The sequence below is a fragment of the Dunckerocampus dactyliophorus genome, chromosome 16, assembly GCF_027744805.1.
Source record: "Dunckerocampus dactyliophorus isolate RoL2022-P2 chromosome 16, RoL_Ddac_1.1, whole genome shotgun sequence".
NCBI lineage: Eukaryota > Metazoa > Chordata > Actinopteri > Syngnathiformes > Syngnathidae > Dunckerocampus > Dunckerocampus dactyliophorus.
This window is the reverse complement of record NC_072834.1, coordinates 13549148-13574932: the sequence shown is the minus strand read 5'-3', so window position 1 is coordinate 13574932 and position 25785 is coordinate 13549148. Positions and strand designations below refer to the sequence as shown.

The 25785-nt window shown below is 46.5% G+C and overlaps 3 protein-coding genes across 7 annotated transcripts; 2 read left to right on the top strand and 1 right to left on the bottom strand.

Annotated features, from left to right (window-relative positions):
- Positions 1-3649: 3649 nt before the first annotated feature.
- LOC129168987 (actin filament-associated protein 1-like 1) lies at positions 3650-12197 on the top strand. Of its 2 annotated transcripts, none has more exons than XM_054754896.1 (19): positions 3650-3879; positions 6225-6353; positions 6460-6540; positions 6618-6703; positions 6762-6879; positions 6947-7036; positions 7125-7336; positions 7427-7606; positions 7680-7772; positions 8113-8212; positions 9477-9608; positions 9692-9906; positions 9973-10118; positions 10186-10249; positions 10315-10429; positions 10505-10666; positions 10738-10904; positions 11013-11138; positions 11203-12197. In XM_054754896.1, exons 1-19 carry the CDS (start codon positions 3858-3860, stop codon positions 11227-11229), a joined length of 2265 nt encoding a protein of 754 aa, XP_054610871.1. In that variant the 5' UTR covers positions 3650-3857; the 3' UTR covers positions 11230-12197. The 2 variants fall into 2 exon arrangements, with proteins under 2 accessions (XP_054610871.1, XP_054610869.1); XM_054754894.1 differs by having other exon boundaries at positions 6944-7036.
- On the bottom strand, positions 11393-14910 carry LOC129168989 (fibroblast growth factor 13-like). The gene is made up of 5 exons (XM_054754901.1): positions 14304-14910; positions 14061-14171; positions 13875-13978; positions 13468-13666; positions 11393-12886 (listed from the first exon to the last, which is right to left on the bottom strand). The coding sequence occupies exons 1-5, from the start codon at positions 14500-14502 to the stop codon at positions 12750-12752; spliced, it is 750 nt and encodes a 249-aa protein (XP_054610876.1). The 5' UTR covers positions 14503-14910; the 3' UTR covers positions 11393-12749.
- On the top strand, positions 14577-25715 carry f9b (coagulation factor IXb). Of its 4 annotated transcripts, XM_054754899.1 has the most exons (10): positions 14577-14742; positions 17058-17222; positions 20068-20269; positions 22545-22714; positions 22796-22820; positions 22900-23013; positions 23094-23225; positions 23295-23635; positions 23719-23863; positions 25061-25715. In XM_054754899.1, exons 3-10 carry the CDS (start codon positions 20230-20232, stop codon positions 25618-25620), a joined length of 1527 nt encoding a protein of 508 aa, XP_054610874.1. In that variant the 5' UTR covers positions 14577-14742; positions 17058-17222; positions 20068-20229; the 3' UTR covers positions 25621-25715. The 4 variants fall into 4 exon arrangements, with proteins under 4 accessions (XP_054610874.1, XP_054610875.1, XP_054610873.1 ...); XM_054754900.1 differs by lacking the exons at positions 14577-14742; positions 17058-17222 and adding an exon at positions 18651-18669; XM_054754898.1 differs by lacking the exons at positions 14577-14742; positions 17058-17222; positions 20068-20269 and adding an exon at positions 20292-22339.
- The last annotated feature ends 70 nt before the right edge of the window (positions 25716-25785 follow it).

Sequence of the window (25785 nt, the reverse complement as noted above, 5' to 3'; positions counted from 1 at the left end):
GCAATCCAAGAGTGCGCGTGTGGCTTCGAGCTGTCCGAGTGCAACAGCGCCTCCCCATGGACGTGAACAGAGTCAGACTGCAGGTACACAAACACGCATATGACCAGTGATGTGCAGTCAGAGGATTCATGATGAAAAATTAAAAAATGAATAATGATAACAGAAAATAAATATTCATATTTGATATCCATTGAACTGCATTATAAAATTATTTTCTGTATCATTTCAATCGTTTTTTGTTGTTTTTAGCATTTTCTTATGAAAAATCGCTGAATTTGCACATTTCCTGATCAAATACAAGACAGAAACCAATGATGAGGCAAGATGTGCGCATCTTTTCTCGGCTTTGTGCGCAAGCCCTGCCTATCGTCACTGAGTTGGATCATGGCGTCTGCAAATTTCCCTTTGTCAGCATGCATGTCTCGCCAATAATATTAATGTTGCAGAGACATTTATTATACACCGTGACTTTCTACAGCCAGTGTATTGTCTTTAACGGAAGTGTGACATCATTCTTCGTGTTAATTGGAAGATAAAAACACAGAGCAATCATCATCAATCGTTCTGAAGGGGTGTGCGTGAGCTGCAAGTGCTTGCCACTGACATTCTTCCATACAGAGGAAAAGCCGGTGTTTTTTTTTTTTTGTTGTGGCTCTATATTTACCGGGACAAACTGGACACAGTAGGAAATACAATAACAGACATGCAACAGAGCACCGATGTATCACTCCAATACACCACAAGGACTCGGAATGTATTCTTAATGCTATCATATGAAATACACAACTTTTTAAAATTTACCAGACACATTAGGTGAATTTGCACAAAGTATCGGTATCGCCAAAATGAAATCAATGGTATCGCGCATCACTAGTGCCAGCTAGAGCTCGGTGTACAAACAAAAAAGACAAGCTGAACAGGAGGTTGTCAGACTTTTACAACAAAGTATCAGAACTTTTCCTGGAGAAGCTGTTTGTCAGTTAAAAAAATAAATAAATGGGACTAAGAATTATTTCAGAACAATTTCAAAACATTTTTGTAACCAAAGTGAATTATTCTCTTCTTTATCTTGTTATCCTTTTAATGAGCAGCCTGTTTTAACATTAAAACTCCAGAGGAGTCAGTGCCTCTCCAGCCATGGACCTCATCGCACGTCACTCCATATGACATTTTTGTGTTAAACATTATTATGTTTTCTTTTTTACTTTCTATTTTTGGCTTATTAACATTGGGGAAACTCTGAAACATATGATGAGCTTAATGTCATTCCCTCCTTTTTGACATGGTAGCCATATTATGCATCCTGGTGGGTGGCTCGCGGCCCCACGCATTAGTATCTCAGATGACACTATGGCGACACTTTTAAGTGTTTCAATTACAAGTTGTTTGCATTTGGCTAAAGTGTGATGTTTTACACTAATTAGAAGGATGTTAATTAGCCTTTTAGCCAACAAAGCCTATGATTGGGTGATGTGTAACATTTTCTATATTTTTTTAATTATAATCTGACAGAGCCTGCACAATAGGGAGCAAGATACACTCCTGATCAAAATCTTAAGACCAGTTGAAAAATTGCTAGTGTTTGCATTTTGCACATTTGCATCTTAATGAGGTTTTAAGTAGAGCTGCAATATGCAAAAGCAAGAAGGGGAGTGAGACAAAAAACATTTGGAACTTGGAATTTATACAAAAAAAAACAACTGAAATGGGTTCTTTATCACCTGATCAAAAGTATAAGACCACAGGCTATAAAAGCCTAAATCTGCTCAAAATTTTTATTTCCTGTCAGGCATTCACACTGTCATGCCCTCCTGACAGCTAAAGCTAAGAAGTTTTCTCTTTTTCAATGTGGTCTGATTGTCGAGCTGCATAAGCAAGGCGTCTCCCAGCGTGCCATTGCTGCTGAGGTTGGGCGCAGTAAATCAGTCATTCTACATTTTTTGAAAGATCCTGAGCATTATGGAACAAAAAAGTCAAGCGGTAGACCCCCAAAAATCACAACTGCGCTGAGCCGGAGGATCCCATTGGCTGTCCATCAAGACATAGGGCGGTCTTCGACCCAAACTAAGGCCCTTACTGGTGCCAACTGCAGCGCAATAACCATCAGAGGGCATCTGCGGGAAAAGGGTTTAAAAAATAAACAAATTCAAAGACCTCGTCTCCTTCAACACCACAAAACTGCCCGTTTAGACTTTGCCAGGGAGCATCAAACATGGGACATTGAAAGGTGGAAAAAAGTTTGATTCTCTGATGAGAAAAAATGTAACCTTGACGGTCCAGATGGCTTCCAACGTTACTGGCATGACAAGGAGATCCCACCTGAGATGTTTTCTACCCGGCACATTGGAGGGGGGTCCATCATGATCTGGGGTGCTTTTTATTCAGTGGAACACTGGAGCTTCAGGTGGTGCAGGGCCGTCAAACGGCGACTGCTTACGTGCAGATGTTGCAGCGGGCATCCCTCATGACTGAGGGCCCTCATCTGTGTGGTAACAGCTGGGTTTTTCAACAGGACAACGCTGCAGTTCACAATGCTCGCTTGACCAAGGACTTCTTCAGGGAGAATAACATCACTCTTTGGTCTTTTGACATAGCACACATCCACAACACTCATTATTCACACTCCTACCGTCAGGCAGACGCTACAGGAGTTTGAAGTCCAGGACCACAAGGCTGGCAAACAGCTTTTACCCACAGGCCATCAGGCTTCTCAACGAAGCACTCACACACGCCGCACGCAACACACACTCATAGCACTTTATTTATTTATTTATTTATTTACTTATTTATTTGTATTATTGTCTCTTCTTTTTGTTGTTGCTTAATTTATTGGTATATATGTTTATGTGTTTATGTTTCTTATGTTCTTATTCTTTCTTGTGTTTTCTTTCTTTTCTTGGGAGAATGAACAGAATAAGATTTTCATTGCATAGTATAGCTGCTGTTTTACCATGCACATGACAATAAAACTCTCTTGAATCTTGAATCTTGAATAGCTGTGCAGTATTCTTAGGAGACAGATTCTTAGGAGCAGACGATAGAAGGCTTGTAAAACAAGAAAAGACATGACAGATTTATTTTTTTTTGGACATGAGACTTGAGTTAGACTCATGACCAAAGACTCAAGAAGTCTCACCCCCAAAGAGCTGGGACTTGACTTGGACTTGTGGCCAAGGACTTGACAAGTCCTACCCCACAAAGACCTGAGACTTGAGTTGGACTTGTGACCAAAGACTTGAGACATGACTTGGACTTGCAAAACAAGACTTGTGAACATCTCTGACCCCCAGATATCCATATAGCTCATCTGGACTCATCCATATGTTATGTCAATCAGTATATTGTGCTTATTGCACTTTATTTTGTATGTCAGAATCTGTAAACATGTCCATACCATCTCAATAGACTGTACATTATGTCTATTCCGACATCTATACATATATAATGAATACATATTATATATAATTTATATTATATATACTGTAAAATGTTATACTGTTAAATGCAAAACTGCATGTCGTTGGTTACCTTGTACTTGTGTAATGAAAATAAAGTCGAATCCAAACTAATCTAAATGGTCCAGGCTTCTTAAAGGCACAGTATTGATGAGCGTCTTTGCTGCGAAGTACATTTGTGCGGCGCTAGGACCCAGGCCCAGGCTCAGGCTCTGGCCGTGGAGCCCGCCCTCCATCCGGCGGTCACTGTGCTTCCCTTTGGCCGCAGAGAGGCTCCTTCAGTCCGGCCGCTGTCTCTGCAGTCCACCCTGACGAAACGTAAAATTTGAATGAAACAGCAGGAAGTCCTTAGCCGGGCAGCAAAGTGGAGGGAAAGGACAAACTAAAGGATATTTTGACAGCATGGACCCCGAACGCCAAAGCGGTGAGTTTTTAAGAGTGCACACTTACAACCAAGTTAGCTTAAGTTTGAACTTAAGCTACAAGCTAGTGGCTGGTTGTGTTCACTGTAGCACACACGTTCAACTACTAAACCTCAAAGCAACACCGTGTGAGCGTCTCTTAGCTTTACCCAAAATAATGTTTTTGTGTTTTTAAAATGAGTTTAATTAAGGAGTGACGCTGTGCTCATCCACTGTTACGCCAAGGGAGTGACGTCATATTGGCACTCAGGTAGAATGACGTAATCAGATGAAAACAGGGGCCATGGTTGAAAGCAGTAGTAGATAAACAATAAATACAACACAATACTGTGCTTAGCAGTGAGTACAGGCTGTATGTTGTGTGTACAATTGTTTTGATACTTTGATGTCATAGTCAGAGCTGCCCCCCCAACCCCCGCTGCAGAATTTTGCTAAATGTATGTAAAAAGTGCAGCAACATGTTTGTTTTGCCATGGCAACGTGTGGGAAGAAATTATGAGCGACGAGTTGGAAGACAACTGTCTCAGAAGAACGGATGGAGCCTGACCTTTGACCTCGAAAAAGATGAAGCCTGCAAATATTTGAGAAGAAGAAGCTGCTTCACCACAAACTGCTGCAAACATTAAAAAAAAAAAGATCTAAATGAAAGTCGCATGGATGAGGTCTCATGACTGTTTGTGCGTGTGCGCGTGCAATGGGGGGGTTACAAGGCTGGCTGTGTGGGTGTGGCTGACCACAAGCTCTCAGCGCAGCTGATCCTCAGCCTGCGGGTCCCTGGAGACAACGACAGTGAACCACAAGCAGACATGGAGAAAGTTTTTGGGACAAGTTAGTCAAGAGAATGTGATGAAAAGTCACATGACTTGTTGACGAGCCTTCACCTCATTGGGCCAACTAACGCACGGCTCAGATAGCTGCTGGCCTAGACAGACGCTCACAAACACACACACACACACACACACACACACACACACACAGCTGCTGGATGCATGAATGGCTGCTCAGAGAGATAATGCAGCTGTGTTGTGCCACACCCCTTTTTTGGCTTTGTGTGTGAGTTGTTTTCTCTTTGAGTTCCTTTGAGTCTAATTCTGCTCTGTGAAAACAATAGACTATTGTCTTTGTGTGTGCATGCGCGTGTATGTGTATGTGTGTGTGTGTGTGTGTGTGTGTCCAGTTGGTCATCAGGACCCAGGAGGTCTGCCACAACTGTGCCTCTCTAGATCATTCCATGTTGAAGTCTTCATTTTACTACTGTTGTGCTGATGGCATCTTTCATAAAATGTATCAGTGACATACAGTCAGTGGAGGAGAGACTCACCTGCCAAAAAAATTAATAATTAAAAAAATGAACCATGATAGCATAAAAAGGCTTGTCACTGCCTTTCTTCAATAGAGAGTGAAAGCCAGGGTTTAAAAAAATAATCTTGAAATACGCAAACATTGGTGCCGGCTAGAGCTAGATTTACAAACATGTCAATAGCAAGATATTTGAATGCGCTGCTGAATGAATGAATGAATGAATGAAATGAATGAGTGAATTAATGAACTGGACTGCCAAGATGGAGGATTATATATCCAAACTTATCAGGAGGCGATCCGGCTTTTCCTGGAAAAGGATAGGGTGCATGTACTTCATATACAAATAAACGGTAAGACCACAATTTTTTTCCGGTTAATAAAAAAAATAAAGGGGACTAAGATGTATTTGAAAACAATTTGAATAATTTTTTTTTTTAAACCAAAGTGATTTTTCTTCTTTTTCTTGTTATCCTCTTAATGAGCAACATGTATTAACAATGAAAAACTCCAAAGGAGTCAGTGCCTCACCAGCCATGAACATCACAACACATCACTTGTGCGTGTGTGTGTGTGTGTGTGTGTGTGTGTGTGTGTGTGTGCGACAAACAAGTTGTTTTCAGGAAGAGCAGCTGACCTCCTCTTCATCACTTTGTGCATTTCTAGAACAATTCAATGTGCTTCTTGACTTTGCCTTCTTTTCCTGAATGACCCCCCACCGACCCCATCCATCCTCCGCCTTCATCAGTTCTGAGCAAGCCGGATGTGTGTGTATGTGTGTGTGCGTGTGTGTGTCTGTGTGTGTCAGGGTCAAACCTCAACACACACACACACAGGATGTGAGTGTTTGACATGAGGACAAAAACATTCCAAAGCAACAAACATGTCCACACTCCAAGGAGAAGATCTAACACAATAATATGTAGCATTATCTGACACATTGTACACAACGTGTGTGTGTGTCATATTATCTATTGTTTAAAGTATTTGAATGTCGTTCAATTGACTCAAAGTTAAGAGTAAGTGGTGACACAGCGTTCTCCTGCAGACGTGGTGGAGCGTCTGGTCAGCGAGCTCGGTGCTCTACTGAAGATGTTGGATCACGAAAGTGTCAGCTCCGCCACCGCAGACAAGATGGCGTCTGTACGCAACATCCTGGACGCGCTGCAGGTGTCAGGTCAGTTAAAAACAGTCGTCAGAGCAAAGAAGGACTAACTGATTTTCCACACTTTGAGGTCTGATGGAGGAAGTAGAAGCTCACGTGTGCTTCATGTTCTCCTCAGTCAGCAGATCTGATGTCTACATGAACAGCTGTCTCTACGGCAACGGCACCAGCTTTGTCGAGTCTTTGTTTGACCACTTTGGTGAGTTCTAGGAGCATCTTCTCCTGTCCCGAGGACCGAGAAAATTTCTGAGGATGTCATGTTTGTTGTCCTCACAGACTGTGATCTCCAGGCTCTCAGCACCTCCCCTGTCCAGCAGACGGAGCACACTGAGGAAGAGGAGGAGACGCTTCCTAATAAATCTGTGAGTGTGACACTTCTTCATTCTCAAGTGCGTGCTCACACCATCATCTCGTCCTCAGAGGCCTACGGACACGCCCCCTCCACTGCCTGCCACTCCCCTCCCTGAGGACTACTACGAGGAGGCCGTTCCTCTTCATCCAGGCTCTGCCCCACAGTACTTCACCACCAACATGGACCGTGGGTTCAACTCTAACACACACACAGTGTGATGAAATTGTGTTTACATTGTCGTCTTCTCCAGCAGCTTCCAGGATCTCAGAGGAAGACGCTTACTATGAAGATGCAGACAACAACTACCCCACCACCAGGATCAATGGCCCTCCCCAAAACTCCTGTCAGTCCGCCAGAATTCCTGGTGCTAATGTCTGGAAACCAGTGGGATTCCCTCAAGGAAGAATGACCTGTGCTCTCCCTGTGCTCAGATAACGACTCAGACGCTTTGAGCAGCTCCTACGAGTCATACGAGGAGGAGGAAGAGGAGGCCAAAGCACAGGGTTCTTCTCAGAGATGGACGGCTGATGAGAGTCCAGATGGCCCGGTCCGGGACTGCAGAATTTGTGCATTCCTGTTGCGGAAAAAGCGCTTTGGACAGTGGACCAAACAGCTGGTGGTGGTTCGAGACAACAAACTGCAGGTGAGAGACACCTTTTCTGTCTACAATTACTTGTTTTTCCTTGCTTCACTCTCAATGGGTACGTGTGTGTCCGCATGTGCGTGCGTGTAGTGCTACAAGAGCATCAAGGAGAGCACACCCCATACAGAGCTCCCCCTCAACTTGTGCAACGTCATCTATGTCAACAAGGAGGGCCGCAAAAAGAGACACGAGCTGCGCTTTTCCCTGCCGGGCGGAGAGGTTCTGGTTCTGGCTGTACAGAGCAAAGAGCAAGCCCAGCGATGGCTCAAAGTACTGTTGCATGTGTGTGTGGCGGTACAACGAGTGTTGTGTTGTCATCTGTTGTTGTTGTTTGTGTGTGCAGGTGGTGCAAGATGTTGGCAGCCACTGTGGCAACATGGATGGCCTGAGTGGATCCACCTCTCCCGTGGTTGACAGAAAGCTGGAGCTGGACAAGGTGTCTACACATACACCAAAGCACACCAAGAACCAACCACCTGATATGATATGTCTGAATTCATGCACAAGTCACTGACAACTTTAGAAAATGAAACGTACCATGTGACAAAATATCAACTACTGTGAAAATGTGTCTGGTTCTTCCCTTGCCTGTGTCCCAACCCTACACACACCGCTCACCTAATATGACACCAGATGATTGTGTACATGATGAGGGTCATGATGACAAAAACTCCCATGATTCCGCTGCATGTGATGACATCATCAGCTGCTTGGTTACAGGTTGGGGACAGGAACAATGTGCATTTTCAAGGTTATCTTTGCCTCAACTGCTGCAGGCTGACAGGCACACATCAGACTCGGACAGCGGACCGACAGCAGACTGTCAACCAGCCACACATGAACCAGGACCAGGACGGAATGCTGCCGATACATTTGGTTGGTTTACATTGTCACGTAATAATATCTGTGTTTGATGCATGTAATTTTAGCAATTGCTAAGCACGACACTAACACTAATGTGTTACCCCCAAGTGGTCGTTTACCTGCTTCTTTTTCTTCTTCTTTACTACTTTCCACTGCTACGGATTGCTCATCTGTCACCATTGTTAAAGTTAGTCTCTCCCGTCCTGCTACGTAGCCAAAAATGTAACTACTCCCTTAATGCATTGCATCTGAGCAGCACATTAATTGGGGCAATGACATCAGCCTCCCTCTGGGATCTGAGCGCCGGGCTCCTCTGATGGACAGAGGCAGCATTTCCGTGCCAACAATCCATTTTCTAGGCTACTTGTCCTCCAATGAAATGTGTTGCTCAAATTAAATGCATTATGGGAAAACAAAAATACTGCTATTGAGTAATGACCTCCTGCAATTTCCAATGGGTTGGCAAACTCGTTAGTTTTTTCATAGTTCATGATTGGCTCCTGTCAAATAAAGAGCTGCCTGGTCCTCACGGACTCTTGCATGCCACAATATGCCATTTTATGACGTGGACACGTGCGGCTTATACACCGTTCCGGCTTATATACGTATGTACAAATCTGGTTTTTCCCCTAAATTTAGTGGGTGCGGCTTACACACTCGAATTTACAGTAGTTGTAGTTAATAAGGTTAGTGGTTGATATGACCAGTAACTTGTATTTAATAAGGTTAGTGGTTATGATTAGTTTTAGTTAATAAGGTTAGTGGTTGTTAAGATCAGTAACTCGTTGTAGTTAATAAGGTTAATTAAGGCTGGTGGTTGTTATGATTAGTTGTACTTATTAATTTTAGTGGTTGTTATTAACAGTAACTAGTTCTAGTTAACGTTAGTGGTTGTTATGACTAGTTATAGTGAATAAGGTTGCTGGTGCTTTGTAGTTAATAAGGTTAGTGGTTGTGTTCTGTCTCCTGTTTACGGAGTGAAGGAGCGACAGGAAGTGAGATGTGACCAGTTATGACGTCCTTCCTGTCTTCTTCCTGCTATTGTGTCCCACTCACTTCACAGGAAGTGTGACAGGAAATTAGGTCACAGGGGCTGAACACACACACACACACACACACACACACACACACTCGGGTTCAGTAGTAAAAGATGAATGAAATAAATCTGTGTTGGATTTGAATGTCAATAAAGTTCCTCAGTGGGCGCGTCCTGTAACGCCCCACCCCCCCAGGTGCCCTGTGAGATCACAACGTGTGACGTCATATTTGATTTCAGGCAAAGGAAAACGTGGTGCCTTCTCGGAACTGACAGGATCGATGAGCCGAGCGGCCGGGAAGAAGATCAACCAAATCATCACCTTCTCCAAACGCAAGGCGCCGTCTGGTCACCATGACAACCCTCGCTGTGGTGAGCCTCAGTTTGCGACTTTGAGCCACTGACCTCAGTAGTCCAAATACACTATGTCCACCATCGTGTGTTTGTCCCCCCAGGCTATCTGAGCGTGTGTGTGGGCGGAGTTTGGAAGGATCGCTGGTGTGTGGTGCGAGCAGGAAGTCTGTACCTGCACAGGGACCCCGGCGACCAGCGGCCTCCTGTCCTTATGGTTCCCCTGGGGGGGAGCGAGGTGGTCCCTGGGGGGTGCGGCCCCAAGCATCCCTTTTCTTTCCGCATCCTGCGGGAAAGCCTGGAGCTAGCGTCCTTGGAGGTAAACGTGTGACATCATCAGTGTTGTTGAGTGTCCCGCCTACGCTTGTTTGTGGACTTTTATCAGGCCAGCTGCTCTGAGACGTTGGGCCGCTGGTTGGGCATCCTGTTTGCCGAGACGGGCAGTGCCACGTTACCTGAGGAGCTTCACTATGACTACATTGACATAGACACACTGACGGACATACGCCATGCTGCCAGACACTCCTTCCTGTGAGACTTCCTGTCCTGTCCCCACCTTGTCCTTCACTTTGCCCGTCTAATGATTGCTCTGCCACAGGTGGGCCACGTCGGCCACCACCGCAGACTCCACCACGTATGATGAGGTTTACGAAAGCGTGGAGGTGAGCTTGCCTTCTGCCTCAGCTTGTTCTCAGCCATGCACTTGATGTTCACGTGTCCCGCGCAGGACGACGACGAGGAGGCCAGGGCCAGAGGTGGCCAGGTGAGACGCCACGCTTCCTTCTCCAGTAGGGACTCTGAGAAGACGGAGCAACAGGCCGCCATCAAGAGACACGCTTCCAGTGAGGGACCGCCTTCTTTGTCTACTTGTCAGGCAATGTTGAGGCTTCTTCATGTTCTGCTATCTTTCCCGCCAGACGTCAACCAGTACGGACGCTATGGGAAACTGCGAGCAGAGGAGGACGCCAGGCGCTACCTGACGCAGCAGGAAGAGCTAGAGAGGCAGAAGGAGCAACTCAGACACACCCTAATTTCCCTCCGCAGGGAGAAGAAGGACTTGAAGACGAGCGGCGTGACGAGTGAGTCACTAGGCAGAGCCCCGCCCACAGTTGTGCTGGTAACAGTGCTCAGTGTGTTTGTTTGCGTTCAGATGCTGTGGTAGAGCGGCGGCTGGCCCAGCTGGAGGCGCTATGTAAACAGAAGGAGGAAGAGAGGGTGGAGCTAGAGCTCCGACTGACTGAAGTCAAAGACAACCTCAACAAGTCACTGGCCAGGGGTCAACTAGCTCCACCCACCAACGCCACTGTCAGTGGCAAGGTAGGAAGCCATTTTTACTATACGTCGGCCAAACATGTTCACGTTGGTGTGTGTGTGTGTGTGTGTGTCTGTGTGTGTGTGTGTGTGTGTGTGTATGTGCGTGTGCAGAGGCAGGGCAGCAAGGTGGACAAAGTTTACAACGACATCATTCCCGTCAATTCAGCGTCCGAACTCCGCAAACGACCTCCATCGCTTTACGCTTCTTCCAAGGGCAACGTCATGCAGAAGGCAAAGGTCTGTGTGTGTGTGCATGTGAGGCGCATGAGAACGCCTTCCTCACCTGTGTGGTGTTTTCCAGGAGTGGGAGTCAAAGACCTGCACATAGACATTCAAACATGGAGGATGAGGACAAAAGGACAAGACAAAGAGGAAGAGGGGACACTTTGTGTTTGGCAGGTTAGACTGAGTCACATGTAGAGGCCCCTCCCCCCTCGGCTCGTCTACATATCATTAGGAAACCAAAGTGACTGGCACTGACAGTGCGTGCACGTGAGCACGCACGGCGACCACCTACACTGATTTGATTTAATGGAAAACCAAAAGTTGTAAGTTATTATTATTGTTATGATGATTATTGTTATTGTGTGAATACTGAAGAGCATTTTCTTTTTTCTATTTATTTATTGTTCCTACTTCATCCTGCTCACCTGCTTCCTGTTTTTTCAACCAATTAAAACCAAACATGAAAATATTAATCTCATTCAGGACACAATGGTTATCATTCCAAAAAACTCCCACATTTTCCGCAACAAAATTCCCATTGAAAATGAGTGGACAGTTGTTGTAACCATTTACACCTGGAAATATTCAGATCATTCAGTACTTTTAGACTAAGAGCTTTACACATCCCCAAAATTCCCAATTTTCTCAAAATTCCACATTCCCTTTGATCCTAAGAATTCTTACTAATTCCACATTTCTCAGCCGATTCAAGCCATTCGGCTCGTTCATAACATTCATGTCATCTATTTTCCACTTTCCAAAAATCCACATTGTTAGATCCATAAATTCCCATTAAAATTGATGGCATTTCCCAACCTACTCAAACCATTCCAGCATCAAAACATTCAGGCTAATATTCCACACCCCAAAATGTTCCAATTTCCCAGTTATTCTATGTTTTCTGTACAGGATTTAATTTCAGCTTCAGCTCTTCAGCATTCATACGCAATTTCTACACAAATTGCCTCCTTAGTTCTTATTAATTTTGTGTTCTTTACTGTTGCACTTTACATATTGTTTTACTTTGTGTCACACAACCTTAACATAAATACTTTATCAACAAAGACTTGTTTAGAAAGTTTATTCAGTCCACAGGAGGAAGTGTGCTCCCATTGGTCCATTCATGTTTCGCTGCTTCCTATTGGTCCAATCACTAGTGTTGTGGTTTGGCCCTATTGGTTCTGTAGCACCCTCTGGTGGAAGAGTGTGTGCGAGTAGAAAGCATGCTGCTAGAGAGCAGAGGTCAGCAAGTGCTCATGCAACAAGAACAAGAAAGATCTGCTAAAGTGTTTTGAGACAACTTATTCAAAAGGACAAACATGCACGCACACATGCATGCAAGCAAAGGTCATGACCTCATACGTGTACAAGGAACTTCAGTGTAAACATGGCCGTCATGGCGTGGTTTCCAAGCAGACTTTTTGGTTGTGCTAACAGTCTGAGTGTGCGACTCTCAGCTGAGTCAACTTTGATTGTCTTTCCTTTATTTACATCACAGTGGGTCCTTCAAGCTTCTCCCGCTTCCTCTTACCGGCCTGACGGCGGGCTTGTCAGCCTGAGATCTGTGTGTGCACGTGTGTGTGTGTGTGTGTGTGTGGTGTAGGGCGGGCTGGATCCAGGGGGCTAGGATAGGTCATTGCTGCTGGGTGTCTTCCCGCCGTTAAGTATAGCCGAAGCGCTGCGACTTTTTGTGGGTGTGGCGCTGCCTGAGCGCGACAGCTCTGTCAGGTCGTGGAGGGACGGCTCCCTGTACATGGCCACTGTGCACACACACACACACACATGCGCGTTTCAAGTGTGTAAACAAGTAAGAACCCTATTCATTTTTTTAATGGCAGGTTGCTGAAGTGAAGGGGCTAACATATGACAATTTTTCTGTACCGCAGCAAGAATTCCATTGGTTTTGAAGTTTCAAGACTAGCTTAATGCATACTGTACATTCTACAATACAGGGTGTCCCTAAAGTGTGGTCACGTAGGCAAAAATGCGTATATTCTAAAAAAAAAAAAATTGAAAAGTGTAAATTGATATACACGATAAATATTTTCTTTTTAGTTAAATGTATTAATGTTAATATATTTTCTGCATATTTGTATCTTTTATATTTCTTAAATAGTTAAATTTTTTTAAATTTTGTAATTAGAATTTTTAATTTTAAAAGCAATATTTATTGATTATTAATTAAATTCAACTTTTTGTTGTATCATGTATGTGTATTATATGTCCAGACTTTAGGGACACACTGTGCTGTATATGTCAATGACCACTTGATAAGGTACACCAAGTCACGAGATGCTGTCTTGGATGGTGTGCCTAATGAAGTGGCCATGTCCAGCTTTACCTTTGAGGGGTTTGGGTATGAAGTGTGCAGCAGCTTTGTTCTTCTTCACATGGTTGCCCTTCATGATTGCGCCCTCCTTGTTGAGGCCCAGGTACCAGGCCCGGCCCGACGCCTGCTGGCGGTACAGCATGGAAGAGTAGGTGACGTAGTAGTTCTCAAATACCGACTCCTTGAACTTGCACTCGGGGGTGAAGTGCTCCTGTGGATGCAAGCATCAAGTCATGTGACCTGAAAATGAAGACTGCAGCAATATTTGCATTTCCTTATTCCTGTGTCGCTATGGCAACCAGCTCCTCCCTAGAATACCAAGTGGCTGAGGATGCTGGCCTGGTTGCCCCGAGAAATGGAACCAGTTTTAAAAATTTGATCTCTGATTAGTTCTTCTGTGTGTATGTGTGATGTCGTACAGAAGTGTAGAGGAAGCCCTCGCTGTTCATGGCCAGGTACAGTTTGCTTTGGACCCCCTGGATGGCCACCACACGAAGGCCCACAGGGATCAGGTTGAACACAGCTAGAAATACACACAAGATGAGCTCAGGACACACAGACACACAAAAGCAATAAGTTTCTGTATGTAGTTTGTAGTTGTGTACCGTAGGCGCTGTCTTCTTCTTTGGTGCCATGGATGCTTCCATCAGGCTCCATCAGCAGCTGGTAGCCATGACGACTGCACAGCCGCGTCACGATGCCCTTCAGCTGGGGCTCTGTGGGGGGGCAGCCATTATAAACACAGCCACGTCATGTGTTCACATGCCGTTTACAACAATACGTGAAGCATGAAGATGATGATGAAGTGCCACGCCCCCTTCACGCAGACGATGATGATGACGTCACACCTGGTGGTCGCCTCCTCTTCCTCTTCTTCCTCGAGCCAAACAACTTGACACGCGAGAAGACGCTCAGCGGGCTGTTCTCGTGCTCGTTGGCGCCCTTGCTCGGACTCCCGCCACCGCGGCACGTGGTCGCCTTCTCGCGTTCACGCGCTTGCCGCTTCTGGCGGATGAGCGAGCTGGCGATGGCGGCCGCGCGCGACATGACCCCCCCAGAAAGAGAGAGGGGGGGGGTGCGTTGGTGAGGACCGTTCACGTCACACGTCAGGTCCTCAAGTCCACGGAAGTCATCAAATGCGTCCGATAAAACCGCCCCCACCCCCACGACCCCATCCCGCCGCCCCCCTCCCCTGTGCCCCCTTCCACGCAGACAAGGCGACGCCCCACAGCCCGGAGGACGTCCTGATCTTCTGATCCGAATGGCGACTCAACAGCCTCTGAACAGGTGTGTGCGGGTGTGTGTGTGTGTGTGTGTGTGTGTGAGGGGTGCGTACTGCAGCTGCGCAACTCCCCCCTAACACACACACACACACACCATCTGATGTTTGTCAATGAAACAAAGCGCCTTTCATAAAAAAAATGCCAACTGCAGCCCTCTTTACATGGACGTGTATGTGTGTGTCTGTTTGTGTGTGATGAGTAAAGATGGGGGGGGATCTTTGAGGGGGAGGGGCTGTTTTGTTTTGGTGCAGAGGTGCTGCAAGAAGCTCACACACACACGTGACCCCCCCCCCCAACACACACACACACACACACACAAGACAAACGCAGCATGACGGAGGAGGCGGCGCTACAGAAGAAAGTGATGAACACGCCTGGGGTCACGACCTGGGCACTGATGTGCACACACACACACACACACACACCTGCTAACTTCTGTTCGTCATGTGTTCTTCTGTTGCCATGACAACATGATCCTCGAAGAAGACCATCCTTGTCTTTCATGTCCCACACAGAGGACTATCTGCGTGACAGCCTTGAAGACAACTTCTCACACACCACCTCTCCATCCATCCAGACTTTCCTTCCATGTCACCTCCTTCATAAAGGGACACAGAGGTGTTCCCAGGCCAGCTGACATAGAGATGTCGTCCAGTGTGTCCTGGGTCTGCTCAGATGTCTCCTGGTTGGACAGCCAGGAAGACCTTAGCAAGGACGTTCCTGAACCATCAGCTGGATCAACTCCCTGAGCAGGAAGGAGGACATCCTCTGCTCCAACTCTGTCCTCCGTAAGGAGGAAGGAGGGAGCATTCTGCACTGACTCTGTCCTCCTTCCTCCTCAGCCCAAAGAGGGAGACACTCTGCCACCAGGTCAAATATCTGTTGAAACTTCTAGAACATCATCAACATTCCTGCCTTCCTCTAGCCGTCCTAAGTTTCTTCCCACAAGCGTCCTACCTGAGGTGGATCTGCGTAGAGGGAAAGTCATGCTGCGTCCATGGAGCTCAAGAGTGTTTGACACTTCCTGTTTGCTGCGCTCCACCGAAGTAGCAGGAAGGACGGAGGTTGAGAGTCTCCACGGCTTTGGATCCATTAGACAACATTAGCGGCCATTAAAGCCTCAGCAGCTTCATCAATCATTCATCAGCAGGCCACATTCCCAAATCACAGCACCTGCCCCCCGCCCAAACATGGTTGCCATGCACTAATACGCGCACATAGGGGTTCCAGAAGGTAGACGGAGCCCGGAATGCTCTCAGTGGCTTTGCCTGCAAGATTATCATACACATCCATCCCATAATAGCACATTATATATCATACACTCGGAGATGAGCACCACCCGTCCATTACACACACACACTGCAGAGTGCACGTCTAAAAGTGCTGATCACACAAATAAATACTTCACACTCAGCAACCTAAAGTTTCACATGAAAAAAAAATACACAATAAACCTCGTTAAGTGTTTGCTGTTTTAAGCCAAACTAGTAAATAATAGTGTAAGCAATAGTGTTGAGTAATGTAACTAGTAAATAGTAACTAGTTAGTTAATAATTATTGCTGTAACTAGTATACTCCAAGTGTACGTAGAAGTGTAAAGCTGATTCCCAATTCTACCCCATACCCCTATAGGTTTTGTGCGTTCAGGAGAATCAAGTGGTGTCCCAATTCTCCTTAAATTGAGGGGTAAGGGGTAATTGCTAAGGGGTATACAGCTTTCCCTCGTTTAACGCGGGGGCCAGGTTCCAAAAAATACCAGTGTTAAGTGAAAACCGTGTACTAGAAGTTGATTTTTGGTCCATGGGCTGGATCAGCCATGTAATGTTTCCAAAATAAGCCTGTGTCATCATATTAAAAGCTTATTCAGGCTTATAGCCCTTTCCTCGATGATGGCTTTAAATTTGTTCACGTATGCCTCTGCCACGGCATCCGCAGAGGCGGCCTCTCCGTGGTCTTGTTGCAGACAGTTAAAGCCCTTTTTGCATCCTTGTTCATATGCTGCTGTTGTCCTTATGTTATTTTCCTCCTTCTTTATGGTACGAACTGAAGAGTCATTTATTCCGTAATGGCGCCCTACAGCTGCGTAAGTTCTACCTTCCTCCAGCATGTCCAGAATTCCAACTTTTTGTGTAATGATTAGCATCTTCCTCTGCCTTTTGGGTGCAACTGGAGGTGCTTTTGTCGGTGCAGAGTGTTTAATCAACATTGTGAATTTTGTCAGGGAGAAAATTTGCAAACATACAGCACCCAAGAGCCACACTGCTAGCGATTGAAGAATTATGTAAATTAGGCAAACTGAACCCATTCTGTTCTGTACAGGACACATGGCATGGAGGAGATGGATTGATGGTCTACAGTCCCTTAGCCAAGAAGAAGACAATGCGGGTTCTTCCTTAGCAAAACAAGAATGAAATGAAGGCGTAGGCGAAGCTGCAACACCCATTGACAAGACGGCAAAGCAGAGACTGAAAGGAGAATATAAATGTAAGTAATTACGCATAATTATTGATTTTCACGGTAACGTCACTCATGTTTTATTAGATATTCAATCATTTGCTACTCCACGTAAACATTCGCCATGTGTTGCAATCCCAGTATGGAAAAGTCAAATGCAACAAAATGCCATTCTGGACTTTATTACAAAAGAATCCGTGGGAGAACATCAACGACAGGAGGAGAGCGAGGCCAAACCTTGAAATAATAGTTGATAAGGTTTATACATTTATTGATGTTCATAAAGTTTGTTATGTTGTTATTTCTATGCCATATGTATATTTCATACATTTTCTATTTGTATAAGTGTTGCAGTGCTGGTTGTAAGCTGTTGTTAATCAGAGTCGTTTGTTGTTTTGCAACGTCACAGTTTGTGTGCCCATCCATCCATCCATCCATCCATCCATCCATCCATCCATTTTCTATGCTTCTTCTCATTAGGGTCGCGAGGGTATGCTGGAGCCTATCCCAGCTGACTTTGGGCGACAGGCGGGGTACACCCTGGACTGGTCGCCAGCCAATCGCAGGGCACATATAGACAAACAACCATTCACACTCACATTCATACCTACGGACAATTTAGAGTCGCCAATTAACCTAACATGCATGTTTTTGGAATGTGGGAGGAAACCGGAGTACCCCACACACGGGGAGAACATGCAAACTCCACACAGAAATCCCCAACGGAGATTCGAACCCAGGTGTTCCCGATCTCCTGACTATGACTGCGTGGCCAACATGCTAGCCACTCGACCACGGCAAAATGTGTGCCTTTTATTTAAAATATGTGTTCTGAGATAGGCTGTATAACATTGACATAATGTAGAAATGTATTCACCTTACTTTATGGTATAGGAAACATTTATTATGAATAATTTCATTATCTCATCTGTCTATGTCACAGCCAACAAGCGGTGAAAGGTGATGATGTAATGAGAATCAAGTGGTGTCCCATTTCTTAGTGGCTTCTTCTTCCCCTTGGCCCTAGCTTCTAAGGGGAAGCAGAGGGGGTATATTTTGACCTCCTTTTACTTACTTCTGCTGAGCGGGTCGGAATGGGTCCTACGTCTTGATGACGCGGCTGTAGAGATGAGAGATGCTGAACCCCATACCTTGGTGTGGTTGAGGTTTATTGTAATAAGCTTTGATAATGATGAGACCAAACCGGGAGAGCAAACACTTTTCATGTGAAATGTTGGCCGATGGCGCGCAGCAGTGTAAGGAAGCGTGGTAAAATGTATAACAAAACGGGAAGGTAAATGTGTGACAAAACGCTCACCAAAAATGACGACTTCCCAGCCTTTCATCTCTGCTCCTCCCCTGCACGAGCAAGTAAGTGCGCGCCATTTATGGCTTGTGCGTAAGCACGCACACCCACCTGTGCCCATGTGACGACGCCCCACTACACCCGTGCAACCTAAACACACAAGCTTATAGGGTAAGACAGGGGAATGACTAAGGGGTAGAACTTGGAAGTGTTGCCAATAGTATAAGTTTGACTAGTTAGTAGTAGTGTGACTATTAGCTAGAAGTGTAAGCATAACTTGTAACAATTAGTGTAATTAGTAGTTTATAGTAACTGGTAGTGACTAGTAGTGTAAGTCGTGACCAGTAGACTAGAAACTATTAGTGTAAGTACGATCTAGTGTAGTGTAAGTGGTGGCCAGTAGTGCACGTAGTAACCAGTAGATGTCGACTTGAAAGTAAGCTACTCTTATGACCTGTCCAACAAACATGACATTGTGACACAACATGACCGTCGTATTGTAAGTAGTGAGCACTGGAGTAAGTAGTAACTATATGCTGAGCTGTAAGTCAGATGCTCTTCTGAGGCATTACATCAAACACGAGATTGTGACGAACATGATGCTAGCAGTGCAAGTAAAGGTAGTGACTAGCAGTGTAAGTAGTGGATGTTGACCTGTCATTGAGCTGTAAATACGCCACTCTTATGAGCTATAACATCAAACGTGACATTGCGACAAACAATAGACTAGTAGTGTAAGTATAAGTAGTGTACGTAGTGACCAGTCCAGTCAGTATTAACTAGTAGTGTGTGTAGACGTTGAGTGAAGCTGTTTTTCTGAGCTATTTATCAAACATGACATTATGACAGCAGTAGTGTAAGTATAAGTAGTGACCAGTTGAGTAAGTAGTAACTAGTAGGTGTTGAGCTGTAAATAAGCTGCTCTTCTGAGCTATTAATCAAACGTGACATTGCGTGTCCACTGTACATTAGGAGCCGTGCCATTCCACATCCAGCAGGTGGCATCATCAGCCCCCAAATTCAAACGGTCTAGTGGGCGTGGCTGGCGTATCACTTTTGTTCATTGGCCAGCTATAATTGAGCGCCACATATTTTGCCTAGCAACCAGTAGCCACACAAACCCATCATCTAACCAGAACAATAATCGACTTGTGACCTTTTACCTCCTGTGTACTTCATGCGCCCACTGCTGTGTGTGTGTGTGTGTTTCAGGAGGAGTAATTCCTGGTATACATACCTGTATGTTTCATCTGTAAATCCTTGCTAGATGAACTCGCTATCCATGTTCCTGTTTGCATGACCCGCTCCTCTATGGTCAAAATTCTCATCTTCTTCCACCCTGCTAGTCCATGTCCTGCTAGTTCATTCATGTTATGGTGAATGTATGAGAGCGTGAGAGAGTGAATGAGTGAGCGTGCACGTGAAGGCTCTGGGAAATGACATTAAATGAAAGTGATACAAAAAGCTTCTTGTTCATTCACGGCTGAAACACATCGTCGTCATCGTGAATCAAAAGACTAACACTGACCTTTGACACCATCTTCTTTGTCTTCTCGGCTTGTTTTCCAGCTCATGGAGACGGTCAACGCGTTGGTGGCGTGCACGGCCTGGGGCGTGACCACAATGCCTTCCCCACACTCGGCTGACACAAACGCCGTGTGGTAACCATGACGACAAGATGATTTATTTGACTTGTCGCCATGTCTGGAGGCCTCTGATTGGTCCAACAAGATGAGGGGGAGGAGTCAGCATCAGGACCACAAAGATGAAGGTGATGTTCAGCCCCCAAAGGGCCCTCATGCGTCCAATGAAGGCACACGCTGACTCAGCAAATGAGCCAAGCATCAATAAACACACGTCACACACACACACACACACACACACACATAGAAATCAAGGTGTCTCGGAGGGTGTTTGATTTGACCCCCTGCATGTCTGACATGTGGAAACTCATAAAGCAACACTGAATGAACATTACTGAACAATAATGAATTAAAATGAACATCAACAAACTATCTGATCCAACTGTTGTGAGATCACCCTCCTCAGCCTTCCTGGTAAGGTCTATTCAGGGGTTCTGGAGAGGAGGATCCGCCGGATAGTTGAACCTCGGATTCAGGAGGAGCAGTGTGGTTTTCTTCCTGGTCGTGGAACTGTGGACCAGCTCTGCACTATCAGCAGGTCCTTGAGGGTGCATGGGAGTTTGCCCATCCAGTCTACATGTGTTATGTGAACTTGGAGAAGGCATTCGACTGGGTTCCTCGAGGAATTCTGTGGGGGGTACTCCGGGAGTATGAGGTATCTCATCAGCTAATTCAGGCTGTTCGTTTCCTGTATGACTGGTGTCAGAGTTTGGTTCGCATTGCCGGCAATAAGTCAGACACGTTTCCAGTGAGGGTTGGACTCCGCCAGGGCTGCCCTTTGTCACTGATTCTGTTCATTACTTTTATGGACAGAATTTCTAGGTGCAGCCAGGGCGTTGAGGGGTTCCGGTTTGGTGGCCGCAGGATTGGGTCTGTGGTCCTGCTGGCTTCATTGAGCCCATGTCGATGTCCATGGTTCTCGCCAGGAAGAGGGTGGAGTGCCATCTCTGGGTCAGGGATGAGATCCTGCCCCAAGTGGAGGAGTTTAAGTACCTTGGGGTCTTGTTCACGAGTGAGGGAAGGATGGAACGTGAGATCGACAGGAAAATTGGTGCGGCGTCTGCAGTGATGCAGACTCTACATCGGTCCGTTGTGGTCAAAAGACAACTGAGCCAAAAGGCAAAGCCCTCAATTTACCGGTCGATCTACGTTTCTACCTTCACCTATGGTCATGAGCTTTGTGTGGTGACCGAAAGGACAAGATTGCGGGTGCAAGCGGCCGAAATGAGTTTTCTCTGTAGGGTGGCTGGGCTCTCCCTTAGAGATAAGGTGAGAAGCACTGTCATGACCATGAGTAGAACCGAGACTCGGAGTAGAACCGCTTTTCCTCCACATTGACAGGAGCCAGATGAGGTGGCTTGGGCATCTGGTCAGGATGCCTCCCGGACACCTCCCTGGGGAGCCCAATCGGTAGAAGGCCTCAGGGAGGACCAGGACATGCTGGAGAGACAAAGTCTCTCAACTGGCCTTGGGATCTGACGGGAGGAGCTGCACGAAGTGGCCGGGGAGAGGGAAGACTGGGCTTCCCTGTTTAGGCTGCTGCCCCCGCGACCCAACCTCGGATAAGCGGTAGAAGATGGATGGATGAACAAAAATGAACATTAACAACGAACAAAAACAAATAATAATGAACATTAATAAACATTCATGAACAATAAGGGACAAAAATAAACATGAATAAATATTACTGAACCTGAACTAGTGGTTAGCATGTTGGACACACGGTCAAGAGATTGAGAAGACCTGGGTTCGAATCTCCGCATCTCCGTGTGGAGTTTGCATGTTCTCGTGCGTGGGTTTTCTCCGGGTACTCCGGTGTCCTCCCACATTCCAAAAACATGCATGTTAGGTTAATTGGTGGCTCTAAATTGTCCATAGGTATGAATGTGAGTGTGAATGAGCTGGGATAGGGTCCAGTATACCCCCGCAACCCTAATGAGGATAAGCGGCATAGACAAAGAATGGATGGATGAACGGTTGCTGTGTAGTACTTTTTGTCCATTGAAAGCTGCTTGGCAAACAACACACATACAGACACACACACACACACACACAGACCGTGTAAACAGTGTTGTTGTACTTTGGAATCGTGTGTGGAAGTGAGTGAAGCAGATTCAAAATGGCGACTGCGTGTTTGGCGGTTTTGGGCCTCTTGCAAACACTTGTATTATACTCCGGCGTCACGGCGGCAAATACAGGTGAGTCGGTCAGGGGATAAACACGTTTGATGTCATTCTATAAAAACAAAAAGGTTGGGAGGAGGTCACAGGTCATGCGCTGCGGGATTGTCGTCAAAATATGGGCATGCTAAATCAGTGAGTGTTCAAAATAAAACAGGACGTGACGATATACAGTAGGCGGGGTTGCTGGCGTTTGAAGAACATTCTGTGGGTGTCGCAGCAGGTGGTGTCTTTGTGTCGCGTCAGACTGCGCACGGCGTGCTGCAGCGCCAGCGCAGGTACAACAGCGGCCACCTTGAGGAGGTGCTGGTGGGCAACCTGGAGCGCGAGTGCCGGGAAGAGACGTGCACCCTCGAGGAGGCCAGGGAAGTGTTTGAGAACGAGGAGAAAACTGTGCGTGCACACACACACACACACATACACACAAAAGTGATGATGTCATCAAGGCTTCTTTGACCACCTCCTTGTTTCCAGATGGAATTCTGGGCAGGATACGTTGGTAAGATGCTACATGTTTGCCATCAGTGTGGATTTTGTGCGTTCATGCGTGTACGTGTGTGTATGCCGTATTTGCACAGATGGAGACCAGTGCAAGCCCCCCCCTTGCCAGAATGATGGTGTGTGTCAAGATGGGGTCAATTCGTACGTCTGCTGGTGTAACGAAAACTTTGGCGGCAAAAACTGTGAGATTGGTAAGTGCGGTGAGCGTGTGCACACACACCCACAAAGACACGCACACACACACACCTGTGTGAGTGTGTTCGCCCTGCAGAGGTCAACAAGCAGTGCTCGGTCAACAATGGGGGGTGCTCACACTTCTGCGTGATGGAAGCGGAGCTTGCACTGTGCCGCTGTGCACCTGGATACACACTTGGAGATGACTTGAGGACTTGTGAGCCGACAGGTGAAAACACACACACACATACACACTAGCGGCGGTCCATATGAGGACAGAGCGTGTCGTCTTGGACAGGAGAGTTCAGCTGCGGTAAGCTCGGAGGCTCCTCTCAGACGCCACGCACATCCAACAGGACGTACACCACACACAGCAACTCCAGCATCGACGAGGATGACGTCATCCCGGACGAGTGGCTCGATTACGAATACAACCTTGATGCGAACCAAACACTGAAGGTCAACACTTCGCTGGGGTCAGACGTCAAGGGCCGGTCAGTGAGGTCAGCATCCGGCGAGAGCACACAAGCATCTCTGGCGTCCTTCTTCCCCACTCTTCCCTCCATCACGGCGCAGGAGAACAGCGACCAGAGGATCGTGGGAGGACGCGAGGTCGTCGCCGGAGAGGTTCCTTGGCAGGTATGTCATCACTTCCTTTGTGACTCCACCCACTTAGGTGCTCACTTACACCCTTGCTTGCGTGTGTGTGTGGGGTCACACAGGTGGCCCTCATGTCCCACTCAGACTCGCTCCAGTTAGCAGAAGTGTTCTGTGGTGGTTCTCTGCTCAGTGCCATGTGGGTCATCACGGCAGCGCACTGCGTGGTTCAGGCCAAACAGTCTGGGAAGAACTTCTTTGTCAGAGCGGGTGAGCCAACAGCACCGCCATCATGTCGTCCTCTTCTCTAATGCTGTTCAAATGGAATACTTCCATCAGTACAGTACACTTAAGTATACAGTGTACACTGTTTACTTGGTTCCTGAGGGTGCAAATGTTGACAGTTTTGTAATCCATCACTGTCATTGCACATTTACAGAAAATAATATCTACCATTTCTATCATTTCTTCAGCTCTCCTTTTTTGGATGATAAATTGCAACTACTCAACCACTCGAGTTATCGACCAGCTTTTTTCTACCGCTTCTTACACTTACACGTTTTTTGCCATGTTCAAGTTTGGTAAGGTGCGTGAGCCCCAGGCTGTGTCTCAATTGGCGCACTTTCATACTTACACTCGTCTTTTGAGCACATGCGGCGGTGTGAAAAAGTCTTTGCCCCGTTCCTGATTTCTTTTTTTTTTTTTGCATGTTTGTCACACTTAAATGTTTCAGATCATCAAACAAATGTAAATATTAGTCAGTGACAACACAACTGAACACAAAATGAACACAACACCTCCTTAATGGGAGGCGAGAGCGCTGACCACACGGCCAAAAGCCCGGACTGTCGACCGCGTGCTCAGCGCAGCTCTTAAGGCAGAGGGAGTGAGTTTTACCAACATACACTTGTACAGCTTCAGAGGGCTGGCATCCATTACACTTGTCCTCATTAGGGTCACAGGGGTATGCTGGAGCCTATCCCAGCTGACTTCCGGCGAGAGGCGGGGTACACCCTGGACTAGCTGCTAGTCAATTGCAGGGGAACTTTTTATTATTAAGGGGGAAAAAAAATCCAAACCCACGTGTGAAAAAGTGATTGCCCCCGAAAACTAACAACTGTTTGGGCCACCCTTAGCAGCCACAACTGCAATCAAGTGTTTGTGATAACTTGTGTGAGTCTCTTACAGCGCTGTGGAGGAATTTTGGCAGAATTTTGGCAGAATCTTTGCAGAATTGTTGTAATTCAGCCACATTGGAGGGTTTTCCAGCATGAACCGCCTTTTAAAGGTCATGCCACAGCATCTCAATAGGATTCAGGTGCTGCACAAATACAAAAGTTTGTTACGCGCGCCATATTGCACGCTAACCAGGCAGCAACATTTTTTAGCATAAATTTTGGATGTTAACCGATAAAGGTGCTAACCGGGGTGGATGTTAACTGAAGTACCACTGTATTTCTGTCTCAGGCGAGCATGACGTGAAAGTGTTGGAGGGTCCAGAGCGAGACTACGAGGTGGCTGAGGAGCACGTGCACCCCCTTTACAACTTCCAGAAGTCGCCGTACAACCACGACGTGGCTCTGCTGAAGCTGGCCGGCCCCGTGGAGTTGTCTCAGCAGCGCCGGCCCATCTGCCTCGGACCCAGAGACTTCACGGAGAACATTTTGCAGGACACTAGCAGCTCGCTGGTCAGCGGATGGGGGGTCCTCAACTTAGGAGGTCTTCAGGCCACCAAACTACAGAAGGTGGAGGTTCCCTTTGTGGAGCGCACAGAGTGCAAGCAGAGCAGCCGTCAGAAAATCACACGCTTCATGTTCTGCGCCGGCTTCCAGAACCAGCGCAAGGACTCGTGCCAAGGGGACAGCGGGGGGCCGCACGCCACCAAATACAAAGACACGTGGTTCCTGACCGGCATTGTCAGCTGGGGCGAGGGATGCGCCACAGACGGCAAGTACGGCATCTACACGCGCCTCTCCCGCTACTATCGCTGGATCAGCGGCACCACAGGCATCAAAGCGCATGCTTGACCACTTCCTGTTCTTCGAAGCTCATGATCATGAGCTTCATCCTGTCCACGCAGTCATAGTGAAATATTACAAACAATAAAGAAACATGAAGGAAATTGTCAACATGTTAGTCTCTGCCTGCATACAGACACCCACACACACGCACACACACATACATACATACAT